The sequence below is a fragment of the Hermetia illucens genome, chromosome 2 (assembly GCF_905115235.1).
Source record: "Hermetia illucens chromosome 2, iHerIll2.2.curated.20191125, whole genome shotgun sequence".
Taxonomy (NCBI): Eukaryota; Metazoa; Arthropoda; class Insecta; order Diptera; family Stratiomyidae; genus Hermetia; species Hermetia illucens.
In genome coordinates, this window is record NC_051850.1 from 117,195,433 (window position 1) to 117,213,592 (window position 18,160).

Sequence of the window (18,160 nt, forward strand, 5' to 3'; positions counted from 1 at the left end):
GATGAGGATCCGCTTTGAAAAACAAGTGGGCCGAATTGTGTGAATATTATTCCTTACGAATCCCGTTCGTGTTGATGACAAAAACGTGGAAGTTACTGATCGTTGCCAAATTATCACTATGAAAGAGGTAGAAGTGGTAGCCCTTTCTGTGCAAAAAAAGAAGGCACTATGACTCGACGGTATCCCGACAGAGGCATATAGACTGGTGTTTCACCATCGACCGGGCCTACTTTTCGGCGCATGTAATGCTTATCTGAAGGCGGCATTTTTATTTGTCGTTGGAAACCCTCAGCTGCCGTCTGCATACTAACTACTCTGTATGCTTGGCACAGCCTGAAATACTTGAAAAGCCCATGAGGAGTATAACCGCGAAAGCGATCCTTGCTTCCGGACACTTATCCCCAAGATAGTTCCTTTTTAGAGGGGACAGATCCACAATGGATGCTGTCGTGGTGGTTGCGGATACTGTCCCTCGAACTGAAAAACATACTATTGATTTCAGCGAATAGTGCTTCTCACAATGCCTGATGTCATAAATGTGTTCCATTCGGTATACTAATCACTAATTTTACGTGGAGGGCCACTTCTTGCGGATATTGAGGAATTATATGACGCTGGAGGACCGGAAGAGAATGAACATTACATCAGGAGTATCAAAGGGACTTATCTCTAAAAAGCATCTCACTATAGTCTGCTAACACTCGACATTCGTGAGGAATCGCGCCTGGTCGGTTATGAAGATGATGTTGTGGCATCTCTTACCGGACGATGTTGTGGCATCTCTTAAACAGACGCAAAGCAGAATTGGCATATTGAAGTGACGGATGAAAGACTTCTCATGATTTCAGGCACCTTGAATAAAGATAGAAACCCGACCCTGCATCCCTAGATCAACGAGGTGATTATAGAGTCAAAACTGTTAAGTAGCTTAGATTGAGCATGATTGTATCAAATGGATCCAGGCTGCTTCTTTGATGACGCGGACGGTTTAACTGATTGTCGAAAGGCTTACGGTTGCTGGAGAACTAACATTCCACATACATACCATCAGTGAGATTCGAACCTTCCGTAGCGTTCCAACCACTCAGCTATCCAGACACAAGAATTTCTCCATTTGGCTGCGTGTATCCTTGAAATGTCACCCTTCAAAATAGACTTGACAGTGGATGGGCGGATACCAAAAACTGGCTGTGGCCCCATCACTTTAGATCCAGGTCCCTGGCGAGCCAGTCTGTCAGCTTCCTCTTTAGCAGCGATGTTTGAGTGTCCTAGCACCCACGTCAGGAATGTTTCATTTAGTAGGCCAAATTTCAACTACAAGTAGTGGCAACTCCAAACCAATTGGCTTGATATGCTGTTGCTGTTTAGTGTTGATAACGCTACTCGACCGCCAGAACAGATTCGAATATTGCGACCCCTCCATATTTGTGGTAAGGATTCTTCTGTTGCCGATCTATTTCTCCGCCTGGAATATGATCCTCATTTTCCCGTGGAGCGGGCCAGTTCCATAATCGGATTTCCCGAGAACAGCTCTGTGCCCAATCCGTCTTCCATGACTGGTAAAAATTATTAGGTTTGTAATTCCAAAAATCTTACGACACGTCTTTTCAAAGGCGAATCTGGAAACCATCGGCCGGCATCTCAGCTACCGGATGTTTGCCAGGGAATTTCCAGACGGACGTGTGACCGTCTGATGGCCGCCTTTCCTTGCGCCGATGGTATCGAATATATATATGCCATTGACTGCTTTCCGCTTCACCTCCAAATGAATTGGGGGTAGATTTAAGATTGCTTCCCGTGCCGCGGTCGGCGTAATACTCATTGCTGCAGTAATGCTTAGATAACTGAGCCTCGTATCTGCGCCAGCAGGTTCTTGCTGTTAACAAAGTTCTGTGTCGGCCACCAGACGATGCATGCATACATCAAAATGGGTTTGATTATGGATGTACACATCCAATGAATCCATTGTGGTAAGAGCCCCAGGTCATACCTATCGTAGTCCTACAGCACCAGAGCAGCCTGCACGATTTCTAATATTGTTCTTGGATATGATGTTTCTACGTTAGTTTGGAATCGAAATATACTCGTAAATACTTGACTGTTTGTGCCAGGTGGATTTCTGCGCCTGATAGTTAGCGTATAGCTGCTGCACCTAATGTTCCTAGTGAACATAACTAATCCAGCCTTCCTAGCATTCACCATGAGTTCGTTGCGAAGGCATCAACTGTGAATTCCATACAGAATTGCGTGGCCCTGAAAACTTGCCGATAACCTTTATTTCCTCCAGGAGTCATCAGCATGTGGATTTTTCTCAACAGCAAATGAAGGGTCTGACTAATTAACAGCAATTCGATTTCATACTGTCTTGCTGCATCACAAATTGCCGGGAACAAGGCATAAGTGAAGGCACCTTCGATGTTCATGCGCCTAAGGCGGACATCGTCTTTTCGATGTTTGCCGTGAGTTCATGGAGTGCTGTCTCTGTGGATTTGCTTTTCTAGTGGGCATGTAGCCCATAGTGAAGTGGCCACGAAGAAATATATGCATCAACTATGAACCGAACTTTCCAGCCCTTTTAGTGGAAAGGTCGTTGCTGCGTTTCTCTGGTTTGGGAGTAAATGTCACCTTCACATCACACCATTTAATTGTAATATAAGCATAAGCTAGGTATGCTCGGTGTATATTCCGAATATGTAAGCCCAGATCATTCTTTCCCTCTATTACTAGACCAGGAATAATGGCATCCGGGCATGCAAACTTGCATAAATGCGCACTTCACTAGTTTCAGTGATACTATTTCCTAGAAAGCTCAATCTTCCGGTTGAGGACGGTATGCACCTCTCTCCCCGAAATGAAATTCTAGATGCTGTCTGGGAAGTGCAGTTGTTTGAAGAAGAGTACAATGGAGGAGCACCCTTGTCGTTTTGCTCTATTTTGCCAAATTCGAATTCCACCAGCGTCTTGAGTGAACAGCTTTCTTCGAAAACTTCTCTCATGCTAATTGTGATCACCTGAGTTGTTTACTCAATTCCAACAATGGATTTGATGCGGCTCCCAGGAATCGTAACTCGTACTCGCTCAGTTCTATTTTATACGTCACCCAATCTGTCTTCCGCGGATTCCGAAAGGGAGTGGTTATGTTTCAGAAGAAACGTGGGCTGCACGACTCTTTCAGTGGTTTGAGGAGCCGACACTTGTAAAGTTTCGGTCTCAAGCCCGTGGAGCCGACAGCCCGTTTTCTTCCGAACCTTCTTAATATCTGGTCCAGGAACGCCGATAGTAAGGAAAGTTTCCGGCCTATTGGCTCTCTCTCCTACTTTGGTGCCTCGCAGCATCCAAGTGGAGGTTTGAGGTTGTTCTGGACACCAAATTGTTCCAAAAGCTCGGCTCCATTACGCACCTCTTCTGGAAGTCAAAGAACAATGGGAACTCAGAGAACCTTTTCAAGGTTAGTCGCGCACTCTGCCATATATCGTTGAGGGAGATGCAGTACTGCCTGAGCCACTCGTTCGTATTTTCGTCGGCAAAATTTAACCGTAACAATTTACGATATACACCTACCGACTCAAAGCGAAACTTAATGCGTTGCGAGGATGGAGTCCTTACAGCTAGGAGGAGTTTTCATCTAAGTTGTTTGCAATCTTCAGTATCGTAACCGGATGGATTGGTGTGCAAATTAAGACTTAGCCGCTGCCAGCCGAGTTCCTTTTGCAGCCTTTTGTGGTTTCCAATTAGCCGCAGGTGAAGAAAAGAAAGGAACATATAGACGTCCTTAGATTTATAAAATCCTGAACAGCCACAATAGAGGGTAACACAGAAAGTCTATTATTGCCTGAGTGCTTGAGTTTTCTTTCATCCTTCTAAACTTATATACCCTAGGTTTCACGCGACTTAGCATTGAAACTCCTGGCAAACTATTGAGAATGTAAAATGGGCAAGTCCTACGGAAACAATACGTGAATATGTCAGTGAGTAATTACGAAAATCGGTTTTCTCTACCTGCCGATTTTCAGGAAACCACGAACATAAGAAAACTCTGGAACTCTTTTGAAAGCTGTTGAACTCTTAAAAGTGCATATCCAACTTATTTCTATTTTTTTCTACAAACAAGCACCCGTCGTCTGGTCAGAATGGGAGTCTTGGACACCATGTAGTCAAAGCTGTGGACTTGGAGTAACTTCTAGAAAGCGGCACTGCACCCGTATCAATGGAGAACCTACAACCTCATCCGACCCGCCCTGTAATGGCCGAAGCTATGAATCAAAAACATGCGAACTCTCTCCATGTCCGGTAATACAATTGAACTATTCAATAAACTCAAGAACTCACTTTTCCATCAACTTTCCACAGATTGATGGGGGCTGGGGCCCGTGGTCAAATTGGACATCCTGCTCTAAATCATGCTGGGATCGAAAGGACAAACAGAAACCTACTAAAAAGCGTTACAGAGATTGTAATTCACCAAAACCAGCAATGGGCGGAAGATCGTGCTCAGGAGTCGACTTTGAAGAAGTTGAATGTAACACTTCGCCTTGTTCTATTAATGGAGGGTGGTATGTATGAATATTTTGATTAGCATAATTACCTTTAGTAATCCTTTTCAGTTTCGTGCCGTTAGAAAAAAGTATATAAGATCAATAACTGTGGTAAGAGACAATGAGCTAGGCCCTGCTATAGGTCGACCCAAGGCCTAAGCCAAGAATCTGTAGGCCTCTGGAATTTCGCAACAGTGATGATGTTATCTAAGGTTATCTAAGTCAAAAGTCCGTTGAGTCACTCAAATGCATGTACTTGAAGCATAAAACATAGTGCTCCCCAGGAAATCCCCTTCATGCAGATAGTTCAGTGTTTCCTCATCCTGGTACAAGTACTCCCCTTAATCGCCCCTTACTAAGTGCGCTGGCTGACTAAGATCCACTTAGCTTGGAACTTACTTCTTCCGTCTTTGCACAAACTTTTTCATGATGTCCGTTTAGGCGATCTTATGATCTTCTTCAAAAGTTTTAAGCCTCTTTGTACCAATTTTAGTCTTGCACTCGGCCTTCAAACCTGAGTTGAGAAATTGCCCTTTTCGTTCTTCTCTATTTTGCCAAACGATCTGCAGTGTTTTTGCTTTCTTTGGCATACTCTAAAAACAACTCCCTTCGAAACCTTTACTCACACTCATAGTGATCATCTAAATGCCTGCGCTGGCGAGGCAAATTTTGAAATTCAAGCCTCATTGACGTTCATCTTTTCATCGACTTCAACGTTACCTATGATAGCATAGCCAGAGTAAAACTGTATACGGCCATGAGAAAGTTCGGTATCCCGACAAAATTAACAAAACTGACTCTGATTAATGCAAGACAAAAGCATTAGGGTCACTCTCGAGATTATTCACCATAAACACCTGTCATAGGCAAGGGGATGCCTTTTCATGCATCCCTTTTAAAAAGTAAACCGCAATGATGACGTAAATGCGAAAGGCACCATCCCCTTTAAGTCCACCCAACTACAGCCCTATGCTGACGATATTGACATTATGGGAACAATAACCCGGGATGTACAGTCGACCTTCATCCAGATGGAGCAGGTGGCGATTTACGCCAGATCTTTGGCTGCACATTAATGAAGGCAAATTTATGAACAACACCATGACCGTGTAGTTGTGGATAAAATTCGATAGGCGGCTCACTTAATCCAAGAGTGAGGCTAACACAGAAATGATTGACCTCATCGCAAAGCCTGGATGCCTGGATTTCTTTACTAGGGCAGATCTAGAACAAATACCTGTCACTGTAACTGGACAAACCATTTTTACCGCCATTTGAGTTGAGCTTCGATTCACTTTTAACTGCAGAGATCTAAGAGGAGAGGAGGAGAGTTGCGATTTGTCCTGGGGTGGAAAAACTGTTGGAATATGGACATCAGTTGCACCATCTATTCATTGACTTTAAAGCCGCCTATGATAGCATAGCCAGGGTAAAACTGTACATGGCCATGAGAAAATTCGGTATCCCGACGAAATTGATAAGACTGACTAGGCTGACCCTGTCCAATGTGCGAGGCCAGATAAAAGCAGCAGGATCACTCTCAAGACCATTCGACATCAACAACGGTCTACAACGAGGGGATGCTCTATCGTGCGTCCTCTTTAACCTGGCCCTCAAGAAAGTGATCCGTGATGCTGACGTAAATGCAAGAGGTACGATCCTCTTTAAGTCCACCCAACTACTGGCCTATGCTGACGATATCGACATCATGGGAAGAACCACCCGAGACGTACAAACTGCCTTCATCCAGATTGAGCGGGCGGTTATTGACGCAAGATCTTGGGCTGCACATCAATGAAGGCAAGACAAAATATATGATGGCAACGTCAGCACCGAAAACCAACCAGCCAACAACAGCAAACCGCGCTGATCAAACGAGAAGAATAAAGATAGGAGAATACAACTTGACCGTTGATAATTTCTCCTATCTAGGGTCAAAACTCACAACCGATAACAGCTACGATAATGAAAACCGCGCACGGTTGTTGTCAGTCCACAGAGCCTATTTCAGCTTACAAAAACTGTTCCGCTCGAAACGTTTCACCATAGGGTCAAAGCTCTTACTGTACAAGACAATGATCTTGCTAGTCCTCATGAATGCCTCGGGGACTTGGGTTCTTAGCAAGAAGAATTGCGAACTCTTGGCCACGTTGGAGAGAAGAATCCTCTGAAGAATTTTTGGCCCCCCACATGAGGATGGACGATTCCGTAGCCCACATAACGACGAAATCTATGAGCGATACCATGACCGTCCGGTTGTGGATAAAATCTGGCTCAATAGGGTACGGTGGGCGAGTCATTCAATCCGTATGGATGAGGATGATCCAGCCCGGAAAGCCTATAAAGGCAATATCTATGGTAGAAAAAGAAGACAAGGCAGACCCTCCCTAAGATGGAACGATGGCGTAGGTCAGGACGCCAGACTGCTTGTAGGGATATCGAATTGGTGGACCTTGGCGCAAAAAGGTGATGTCTGGAATTCCTTATTACGGCAGACCTAGACCGGATACCGGTTGTTGCGCCGTTAATGATGATGATGATGATGATGGAAGATTATTTAGCCCAGGGGAAGTCTTTTGCGTATTGGCTTTGCTCCCCCGTGGATATTGTCGCGACAATACAATTGGACCGGAATAGTGTAGTCAGAAACCGGCCCCAGTTTAAGAGAGCTCGGCTTGCGATAACTGTCAGAGAAAACCCGACTCCGCATTTGCGTCTGTTATCACTCGGCTTTCCAGAGAACAAAAGCACATTGCCATTAGCCCAGAATTTCCACCTTATGCCGTTGAAATTCTCACTCGAGTTGACGAAAGTGAACGCTCTGACCCTCTTGTATGTATGAACAATTGGCTGGCTTATTTTGGGCCAAAGTTCGAATACCTTCATTACTTGTACCAGTAGCAATTCTAACAATTCAAACTTAACCGCAACAGTCGTTGAAATCCTCATGCTCACATAGGTCGTAGCACTCACTAAATACCAGCTTGCTGAACAGAATCTCCTATGGAGACGTGGGGACTTTTAGTTAAGTTTGGATAGCAGAACAGAAGTCTAAATTATAACACGATGGTCGTTCCAAAATTGCAAGCAGTTCACTCCACTCCATTGACGATGATATGATGATATTCTCTACAATGGCCCGGAACCGTAAGCCGTCTCCGTTCCCTTTTAAACAATACAATCATCGAATAAAAGCCTTTTTAAAACTACATTGTTTCACACGGCACTCACTAGCTCCCTGACAATGCCAAAAAGGGAACACAGCCCGCTAGCAGTGTAATCTTTGACGCAACGCCTCGAAGCCTGTTAAAGTTCTTCATTGGTCTGGAATAAATACCCTAAGAAACAATGTGGTCAGCATTGCGCTCAATGAGACTCGTTAGCCCCTTTTAATGTACATCTAATGTCCAGGCTATTTTCAGAAAATTTCTTGGTGACTTTTTCACAATTTTCCATAAAAGTCCAGAATCTTTTAAACATCTTCTTTTTTCTAGGTCCTCATGGACAGTTTGGTCTCCATGCTCCTCATCTTGCGGTACCGGATTCTCCACTCGTTACCGGGAGTGCAACAACCCCGTGCCATTGCATGGTGGACAAATATGCATTGGTAGTGCATTGGAATCACAAATCTGCTACACAGGGCCATGCCCGAGTAACTAAATATATTATCTTTCCCATAATTTATAATAATATCATTAATTCTTCCAGTTCATGGTGGTTGGACGGAGTGGTCACCTTGGTCCGAATGTACTCAGACATGCGGCACAGGATATAGAAAACGAAAGAGAACCTGCACCAATCCAGAACCACGGTATGGCGGCCTGTATTGTCTTGGCGATAATGTGGAAGTGGTTAAGTGCCGAATTAGGAAGTGCGAAAATTCAGACTTGCTTAAGAGTTTAAACGAGAAGGTAAAAGTGTTGACCTAAACTGGAATATAGAAAATCTCATAAACTTCCACCGCAGAAATCTTTTAAGCAGCCCACACAATACGAGTCGAAAACTGTGCTTTATCCTAGAGATGCTATTGATGATGTCAGCCAGGAATTTGATGAAGGTTCTTATGATTACGCCATTGGTGAGTAAAGAGAAGAGGAATAGCCGATTAACGATTTCTTCCGGAGCTACTACACATCACTAATTTGGCTGAATATTTTGACTAAAGCTTGATACTCTACAAAATTTCTTAAAAACCTTATACGAGTATATTAAGTGATGTGGAAGTCCTAATGGTTCTAAAGTTTAGATCACCTAATATTAGAAAGATCGTCACCCCTGCGAATGTTGGTTAACACATCTACCTGTAATCTCCGTATATTTTCTAGGTACAAGCTCCTTCTCATCCCCTGTAGACGATTATGGAAAACTCAGAAGCACTAGCTTCCCAGTCGAGGAGAAGGGTGCTCACGTAGTTGTGAAAGTAGAAAAATTAACACCAATAGATAGAGATACCGCACAAGTAAGATATTTAAGTGCTCGTAATTGCGGCTTCATGTTTTACAATTTTTTTAATTATAGATCAATTTCCACCCTGGGCTAGCTCCGCTTGTTGTGTAAGTGCAAGTAAACTTTCTAAGAAAAAATGCTAATAGAAATTAGTCACCAGTTAGTTGTGTATATAAAATGTTGACATTGATTTTCAGAAAGAAAATGATTCCATGCGACCCGGGATTCCGACTGGAACCTAATGGAACATGCAATGGTACGTACATTGATACATGATGGGAAACACCGTAGTGAATCTAAACATTAAACACTGAAATTTTGCTTTTAGATATAAATGAATGCCTGCTTCCCAACTCCTGTCGAAGTACTGAAATTTGCACGAATACTGTCGGTAGTTACACTTGCACGTGTCGGAATGGTTATAAACTAAATGACCAGAACCTGGAATGTGAAGGTAACCTATAATATTAACACCCCATTTTACACAACAAACTCCACTTACAGGCTCTCACTTTTTTTCCAAAAGTACTTTATTTCGAATGATCAAATTCTTTTCTAAGTCCCGTCTTTTCTAATCAATAGATATAAATGAGTGTTCTGACCCTGCAATCAACAAATGTTCCCATGAATGTAGGAATACAGCAGGGAGCTTCAAGTGCGCCTGTCCACCTGGTCAAATACTGTCACAGGATTTGAAGAGCTGCTTCCGCTTAGCTTCAACCACCAACGATTACGAAATGTCCGATCCTGCAGCTAAAAGCTTTGAATTCGAAGAGGACTGCTCTGAAGGATACTATTTGAATAATGGATCTTGTCAAGGTAATACAGGCAGATTTTCAATTCAAAACAGCATCTTTTTTATTTATTACATATCTACAAACATAACTACTCCTCAGATATCGATGAGTGTATCAACGCTGAGGACGATTGTGGCATAGACCAAACATGTTTAAACACAAATGGGTCTTATCTCTGCATCCCAACAGTTTGCCCAAATGAATACACTAGGGACGAAATAAGCAGGTTCGTTGCCAAAAAAGTTCAAACCTTCTTCTGTCGCAACAAGCTACAAATAAACCAATTTACTTCAAAATTTCCCACTCTCCTCTTTCAGACAATGCGTTCTCATGTGTAGTTCAACCAACCCATGTCCTGAAGGTGCTAAAATATCACAAACGCTGAGTTATACGTTGCTAACTCTGGACAGTCTGTCGCAGTCAGAACCTTTTTTGAAAATCGTCAATTACGATGTTAACCGCATTCCTCTACCTGAGACAAAATTCGTCCTAGAAAATGATACAAATCTGTTCCGCCTTGTTACGATCCCGTTCCGGAAGGGCATTGCCTACCTTTACGGATCAAATAAAATTAAGAAAGAGAAACTTTATAACGTCAAAATCAAGGCATATTCATATGATTCCCAGAATGTTACCCTCTTATATGTAACGAAATTCGTCATTTATTTGTATGTTATATAAAAAATCTATGTCATTACATACTTATTTCCTTATTTTATAAATTCAATTCTATTATGGTCTATCCGTCAAACGCATATTTAATTAAGTTGGAGCAATAAATTTTTATAACACATTTGTTAATATTTTAAATATCACCATTAGCATGGGTTATCTACTGTATGCCAACCTTCGTCTCTAGTCTATTATTACACCCTGCATACTCCCCTATATAAGGACTTCTCTAGAATATGAACAAATAAAAACTCCACTACCTCGGCTATTCTACCGGATCCATTAATAAGGACTTCGCTATCACTATTATAGAACACTAAAACTAGATGCAAGATGGTATACCTGAAAAGGCAGGAGCAATTTCGAAACTATAGAGATCTTTCGAGAAACTCTAATCGCCCACATCTTCCTTATTAAACTACAATTGTATCTTCTACTTGACAAGTAAATTTTTGATTTTCACAAACAAGTACTTATTTCTTGAGCTACTTACTCTCTTCTTCAGTACTTAGCTACTATATCGCTGGCAAGAGTTTTAATTAGATACATCAATTATTATTTCCGAGTTGTCAGAATCTCGACAGATCCCGAATGTATTATATTAGGTAAACATACTAGCATTAAGTGCAAGTATTTCGGCTCAGACGGTGCTACCTACTTAGAAGAGGTGGTGGTAGCCGGTAATAGGTTAATGGGAGAATCCGTCCAGAACTCTCCGCAATATTGAACACGTATACAGAATGGTGTAGTTCTGCATGGTTTGAACCAGACTGTGCAACATTTCCAGTATATCAAACGAAACCGCGAGAAGTTTAGGTACAATACCTGTCATCATCATCGTCATCAACGGCGCAACAACCGGTATCCGATCTAGGCCTGCCTTAATAAGGAACTCCAGACATCCCGGTTTTGCGCCGAGGTCCACCAATTCGATATCCCTAAAAGCTGTCTGGTGTCCTGGCCTACGCCATCGCTCCATCTTAGGCAGGACAATATTACTAGAACTACAACCACCCGCCCGAGAGGTCAAATTTCCTTAATTTCCCGAACTAGTGACTCATAGTTCACCTTCTTTTGAACGTATTTCCGTTCAATGTTGGTAGTAGGGGGATAACAACATCAATAATATACGCGAAGCGAACCGTCTTGTCAACTAAAAGAACATCAGGCTTATTGTACGGTATGTGACGATAATTTAGAACTTGCCGGTCCCAGTACATACTGTAAGCGGAACCATCAAGTGCTGCCTGCGGCTCATGCCGATAAACCAAATATGTTCTCGTAATCAGCTCATGTTTGAATTCACGGTTTTATCGAGTCACCTTACATACAGCAGCCTATAGAGGGTATCCAGGAAAGAGATAGTCCAACGTCTCTAACACCGAACCACACGTTGTGCACTGGTCGTTTTCCACCAGTAATGTAGTGATCACGCCGTCCTAAATGGCACACATGAATCGTTCCGTCTCAGCAAAGAGCTCCCCAACACACAGTGATCTGTTCCACAAATAAAAATCGACAAATGGCCGCCTTCGAATTCAATTCATCGATCCGCTCTTGGTCTGACTTCACCCCACTCAGAGGATTGTAAGATCGACCTTTCAAGTTGAGTGGAGTCAGCCCACATTCTGCCTTACAAACAGCCGCATGCAAGGGACTCGCCTGCTCTTTGGTGTACAAATAAGCGAGGGTGATGTTGCGCCGCCACATCAACCACGCCCGTACCTCCGATGTCAAGAGACAAGTTTATCTGCTTCACAGCAGAGTGTGGGTGATGTATGCGAAATTTTGACAGTTTAGTTCATATCCGCTGCTGAACGTTTTCCAGATCGGTTTTTGTCCACGGCAATGTTTCGAACGCATAAGCCAGTAAAGGGATAGCGTATACATTCCTCGTCTTTCGCCGCATCGCGCTTCTTTGACATGCACTTGAAATCTCGTGGTGATAAGCCGCTTGTCGCAGTCACTACAATTTATTTGCTCACTGCTCCTTTTCTCTTCTGTTTTTAATGTGGCTTTTCGCTGCCTAGTCAACTATTGAACGTATCTGCGGGTGTCGACAACTTCAATGTTAAATCTATAGATAAGAGTTAAGAGTTAACCAATATTACCCATAAGGCATTCTGTATCTTAGGTTGACATCTGATTTTTCGCTTCTTAAGGGCCCAGTTTAAGCGTTTGATTGAATCGGGCATTGGATCCTTTCGAAATTCAAAAAAATTCCTTTGTTTAATATTGCGGTCAAGGCCTTGTTCCTCCGCTTCCTAAATATCCAAATTTTTTAACACCCAGCCACACTGAGAAAATTGGTTTGGTTGCTATTTACCTTCTGTTCGAATCTACTTGCAGTGCACGCAGATGTGATCAGCGTAGTCATGGTTTTCGTCGAAAGATGTCATGGTCCATTGAAACCCTCCACGTCCTCCGGACAAGGTGATATGAATAACGTCACCAATAACAAGCAAAAATAATATCCGCAACATGATATTGCAGCACATGATATTTTGCGTCATCATATGTCTCTCCGTTTACAGTTATTAGTTTCTCCAGAATGCTGCTCCTACGTAGGGAACTAAAGATACACTCCCTGTTCACGCTATAGAAAGCTTTCTCGAAATCGATGAAGAGTGGGTGAAGCGAGGATCTAAGTTCCGCATACTGCTGCAAAATGATCAGAGCAAGCAAATCAAGAGCAGAAAAGATTGCAGCATTATTTTGGCTATGTGTGTAGAGTATGATGTGTCACAATGTTGTATTTCGTACGCCATAGAACTATCCACGAAGTCGTTACAAAGTTTAAAGAGAACGTACGCGTCAATAAGAAACCATCAGAGCTGTAGTGAGCACTGACTTAAGAAAAGTCCACGATAATTACAAAAAAAAGTAGAACAAGTAAACTCCATTTGAACTGATTCAATAGTCTAACAATCACAATTGTGATAAGAGCACCCTATTACACACAGATGGAAGGATGGCCAAAGAATGGGCGTCTATCAACTAGAAGGAGGCACAAAGGACGGAGGAAAATTATAGTAATATACTGTTATTAACTTTATTTCAACAGATATCGGCATAGAAGATATTTCGTAGCCCAGGCACCATATAATGGCAGACTCCTGATTTTTTTCAAATTTTTCAATTTGATAGTTTCTGAGAATGGCTCCTTTAAAGAAGTGATCACTTTCAACCCCCCCCCCCCCGCAGTCCCCACTTTTCCCACAAAGATCAAAACTAAGACCGGTTTTGAAAAGTACTAATCGAGACCTTTAATTTGATATCCTACCTGACTATATTTGATGAAAAAAAATGTTACACCCCCTTTTGCATGTTTGCGGACCCCCCCTTAAATTCAACTTAAAAGGATGTAACTCACTGTATCCGTGAGCGTTCACAGTTCCCATCTTTGTACCAAATTTGGTGTCAATCGCTATAACCGCTTCCGAGAAAAATGCGTGTGACGGACAGACAGATAGACAGACAGTAAACCGATTTTAATAAGGTTTTATGTTTAGACAAAACCATAGAAAAGGGGAACACTTTTTCTAGAAAAGGGAATCTGTGACCAAACAGCACCAGGAAAAAAAACACATATATCAATAAAATCTTATAATAAAGGAAGCAAAAAAAGCCTTAAAAACTTGCTTGCAATCAGAGCTCCAGGAAATTTTCACAACGCGGGAGAAAGCACTGTTAACCGACGCGATGTAGAAAGAAACACGTGAGTAAATCTAAAAAGCTCCCAGTAACTGTCGACAAAGGATAGAAACCGTTAACCGACGCTAAGAAATGCAGAGCGAAGAAAAGCGTAGAAACCGGGAAACGGCACGGCGTCAAGCAAAATACACGACCAAGAAAGAAACACTAGAGACACTTCAGCAAAATAACTGCACAAAGCTTAGGGAAAAAACCGACATTCGGAGGTTGTCCAAAAGAAAACACCGAGGCGATCTATACAAATACGTCCGCTAGACAGCGCGGCTACTTTGGGTCTACCGTAACCATTACGGTCACCAACATTGACCTTGACAATGCGAGCGATCAAAAGAGAAACGAAAGATATTAAAGCTGATTAGCAGCTTCGGAAGAGAAAGGGGTCGAAGGGAAAAGAAGCAAAAAAATGAGGAAAATTATAAGAAGAAGTTTACAAGCTGAGTGATCATCGTCATGATCATCAACGGCGCAACAACCGGTATCCGGTCTAGACTTGCCTTAATAAGGAACTCCAGACATCCCGGTTTTGCCCCGAGGTCCACCATTTCGATAACCTTAAAGGTTGTCGAAATGTCCTGACCTACACCATTGCTCCATCTCACGCAGGGTCTACCTCGTCTTCTTTTTCTACCATAGATATTGCTCTTATAGACTTTCCGGGCTGGATCAACCCCATCTATACGGATTAAGTGACCCGCCCACCGTAACCTATTGAACCGGATTTTATCCACAACCGGTCATGATATTGCTCATAGATATCGTCGTTATGTAGGCTACGGAATCGTCCATCCTCATATAGGGGACCAAAAATTCTTCTTTCAAACGCGGCCAAGAGTCCGCAATTCTTCTTGCTAAGAACCCAAGTCTCCGAGGAATACATGAGGACTGGCAAGATCATTGTCTTGTACAATAAGAGCTTTGACCCTATGGTGAGACGTTTCGAGCGGAACAGTTTTTGTAAGCTGAAATAGGCTCTATTGGCTGACAACAACCGAGTGCGGATTTCATCATCGTAGCCGCCATGGGTTGTGACTTTCAACCCTAGATAGGAGAAATTATCAACGGTCTTAAAGTTGTATACTCCTATCTTTATTCCTCCTGTTTGACCTGTGCGGTTTGATGTTGTTGATTGGTTGGTTTTTGGTGCTGACGTTGCCACCATATATTATACTTTGTTTTGCCTTCATTGATGTGCAGCCCAAGATCTCGCGCCGATCGCTGCCTGCTCGATCTGGATGAAGGTAGTTTGTAAGTCTCGGGTGGTTTTTCCCATGATGTCGATATCGTCAGCATAGGCCAGTAGTTGGGTGGACTTAAAGAGGATCGTACCTCTTGCATTTACCTCGGCATCACGGATCACTTTCTCAAGGGCCAGGTTAAAGAGGATGCATGATAGGGCATCCCATTGTTGTGGACCGTTGTTTATATCGAATGGTCTTGAGAGTGATCCTGCTGCTTTTATCGCACATTGGTCAGGGTCAGCCTAGTCAGTCTTATTAATTTCGTCGGAATACCGAATTCTCTCATGGCCGTGTACTCCCGAAAACCCACTAAATCTATGATGGCAAAACTTATGGTGGAATGCGGCCATAAAGTAAGCGCCGAGGATTTGAAGGTTCTAAAGCAGGTAAGAAAGATTAACCAGCTGGATGCTTATGAAAGCTGGTTCATTAGAAAACAACCGGTTGACACTAGGTTGAACTCAGATCTGGGTAACTGCTATTCCCTATCTCTTCTCGTTTCAGGATAGATAAATTAGCTATTAGAATGTAATTAAATATTTATTCTTTTTCAGGACCTAGATATAAGTTTTTTAGCCATAATTATAATAGCAAATTCTCCCTTCACTCCACCATCCGCACAAATGCAGATCCTTCAATCTGACAAACTGGGACGATTTCCAACGCAACTTAGACAGTGTGATGGGCCCTTCCCTGGACAAATCGCGCATCCACTCTAATGTTGAGCTAGATACATACATCCAGAAAGTGAACTCTGCCTTCGAAACTACAATTGACAAGCACGCTCCAATTAAAGAACCAGGTTCCGTTCGCCTCCTTCTTTACCTCCCTAGAAGAAGTCGAACTTGCAATCTCCAACTGCAACAATAAAAAATCTTCGGGCCCCGATGACATCTCTAACTTTGTTCTGCGGAAGTGTGCGCCTACCATCAGTGAACCCGCCATCCTCTTTAACAACTGCCTGGACAACGGCCACTTCCCGGTATCTACGAAATCAACCCTCCTCATACCTATCCTTAAGAAGGGATGCTCGGGCGATCTCAAAGATATGGGGGCTATCTCTCTTCTTTCCAATATTGGAAAAATCTTCGAACGTATCCTATTGAGTCACCTCAATAGACACTACTCCACTATCATTCCACTTAATCAATTCGGCTTCGAAAACCTCAGATCCAACGAGTAGGCAATCCTGTGCCTGGAAGACAATATCGGCAATCAACTGGAAAACAGGCATAGCACCGTAGCCTGCGCCTTAGACCTCGAAAAGGCATTTGATTAAGCTTGGAAAGAGGGATTGCTCTATAAACTAATTCATTCCAATTGCCCCCCCCCCCCTTATTCAGAATACTCGCAGACTTCATCTCCAACAGAACTTGCCACGTGCGCTTCGATGGACTTCGCTCCATCGACTTCCTGGTAAACTCAGGTGTCCCTCAGTCTCAGGCCCTCAATAGCCTCCCTCTCTCTCAATCTCCTAACCAATAGGGTCATCTTTTATTTTAACTGGTGGGCCCTCACCGTTAATTCCCTTAAGTCTGAGGTTATTTGCTTCAGAAACCCTAGTGGGAAGTGCCACTGGCGCACAGTGCCAGAAAGCAAAAACCTGCATTTACGCATTGCTAACCGCACACTCAAGCCTAAATCAAACATTAAATACCTGGGAATCTCCCTCAACAAGAAACACAAATCCAACCTTCACGCCAATGCCTCTAAGGCTTCAGCTGCCTTAAAAAATCTTCTCTCATCCCGGGAGCTGTTCCCTGCCACCAAAACCCTTTTATATAAAACTCAACTCTCTCTGTCCAATCCTGACCTACGGTTTCCCAGCATGGGCTACCATGTCACCGAACGTAACAGAAGCCCTCCAACACTTTGAAAGGACGATACTCAGGAAATGCACAGCCAAATACAGAAGGCCAAAAATAAAATTTCCCCAAAACTTTCTTCTGTATGACCTTTCCGGGGTTTGCTCCATAATTCCGCACTTGATCAAGTTGTCGCGCGTCAGACTGAAAAAGTAGCTGCCCCACCGTAACCCGCTGATAAAAAATCTCGTTAAACGCAATGTATTTTTACACAAGAGAGGTATCAGGTTGCTGAGCACCATCTATAAGATATTCTCCACTATCTTGCTAGACCCGATAGCCCCATACACTCAGAACATCTTTGGCCCATACCAAAGAGGCTTCACTCCTACCAAATCAGACAGATCCGATTTTCACTGTGCGGCAAGGGATGGAAAAACTCTTGGAATATGGACATCTGTTGCATCATCTGTTCACCGACCTTAAAGCCGCCTATGATAGCATAGCCAGGGTGAAACTGTACACGGCCATGAGAGAATTCAGTATCTCGACGAAATTAATAAGACTGACTAGGCTGACCCTGACCAATGTGCGATAAAAGCAGCAGGATCACTCTCAAGACCATTCGATATAAACAACGGTCTACAACAATGGGATGCCCTATCATGCGTCCTTTTTAACCTGGCCCTCGAGGAAGTGATCCGTGATGCCGAGGTAAATGCAAGAGGTACGATCCTCTTTAAGTCCACCGAACTACTGGCCTATGCTGACGATATCGACATCATGGGAAGAACCACCCGAGACTTACAAACTGCCTTCACCCAGATCGAGCAGGCAGCGCGAGATCTTGGGCTGCACATCAATGGAGGCAAGACAAAATATATAGTGGCAACGTCAGCACCGAAAACGAACCAACCAACAACATCAAACCGCACAGGTCAAACAGGAAGAAT

The 18,160-nt window shown here is 43.1% G+C and overlaps 1 protein-coding gene across 2 annotated transcripts in view; it reads left to right on the plus strand.

The window, feature by feature from the left end:
• LOC119648649 (hemicentin-1-like) overlaps nucleotides 1-10,571 on the plus strand; it is a 125,207-nt gene extending 114,636 nt beyond the window's left edge. For both annotated transcript variants that reach the window (XM_038050421.1, XM_038050422.1), the window contains exons 31-42: nucleotides 4,112-4,290; nucleotides 4,351-4,553; nucleotides 8,030-8,187; nucleotides 8,244-8,446; nucleotides 8,502-8,613; nucleotides 8,861-8,994; nucleotides 9,054-9,088; nucleotides 9,179-9,237; nucleotides 9,310-9,435; nucleotides 9,564-9,800; nucleotides 9,878-10,004; nucleotides 10,096-10,571. In XM_038050421.1, the coding sequence (XP_037906349.1) occupies nucleotides 4,112-4,290; nucleotides 4,351-4,553; nucleotides 8,030-8,187; nucleotides 8,244-8,446; nucleotides 8,502-8,613; nucleotides 8,861-8,994; nucleotides 9,054-9,088; nucleotides 9,179-9,237; nucleotides 9,310-9,435; nucleotides 9,564-9,800; nucleotides 9,878-10,004; nucleotides 10,096-10,459 (1,937 nt within the window). In that variant the 3' untranslated portion in view covers nucleotides 10,460-10,571. The remainder of the gene's footprint in view (nucleotides 1-4,111; nucleotides 4,291-4,350; nucleotides 4,554-8,029; nucleotides 8,188-8,243; nucleotides 8,447-8,501; nucleotides 8,614-8,860; nucleotides 8,995-9,053; nucleotides 9,089-9,178; nucleotides 9,238-9,309; nucleotides 9,436-9,563; nucleotides 9,801-9,877; nucleotides 10,005-10,095) is intronic.
• The last annotated feature ends 7,589 nt before the right edge of the window (nucleotides 10,572-18,160 follow it).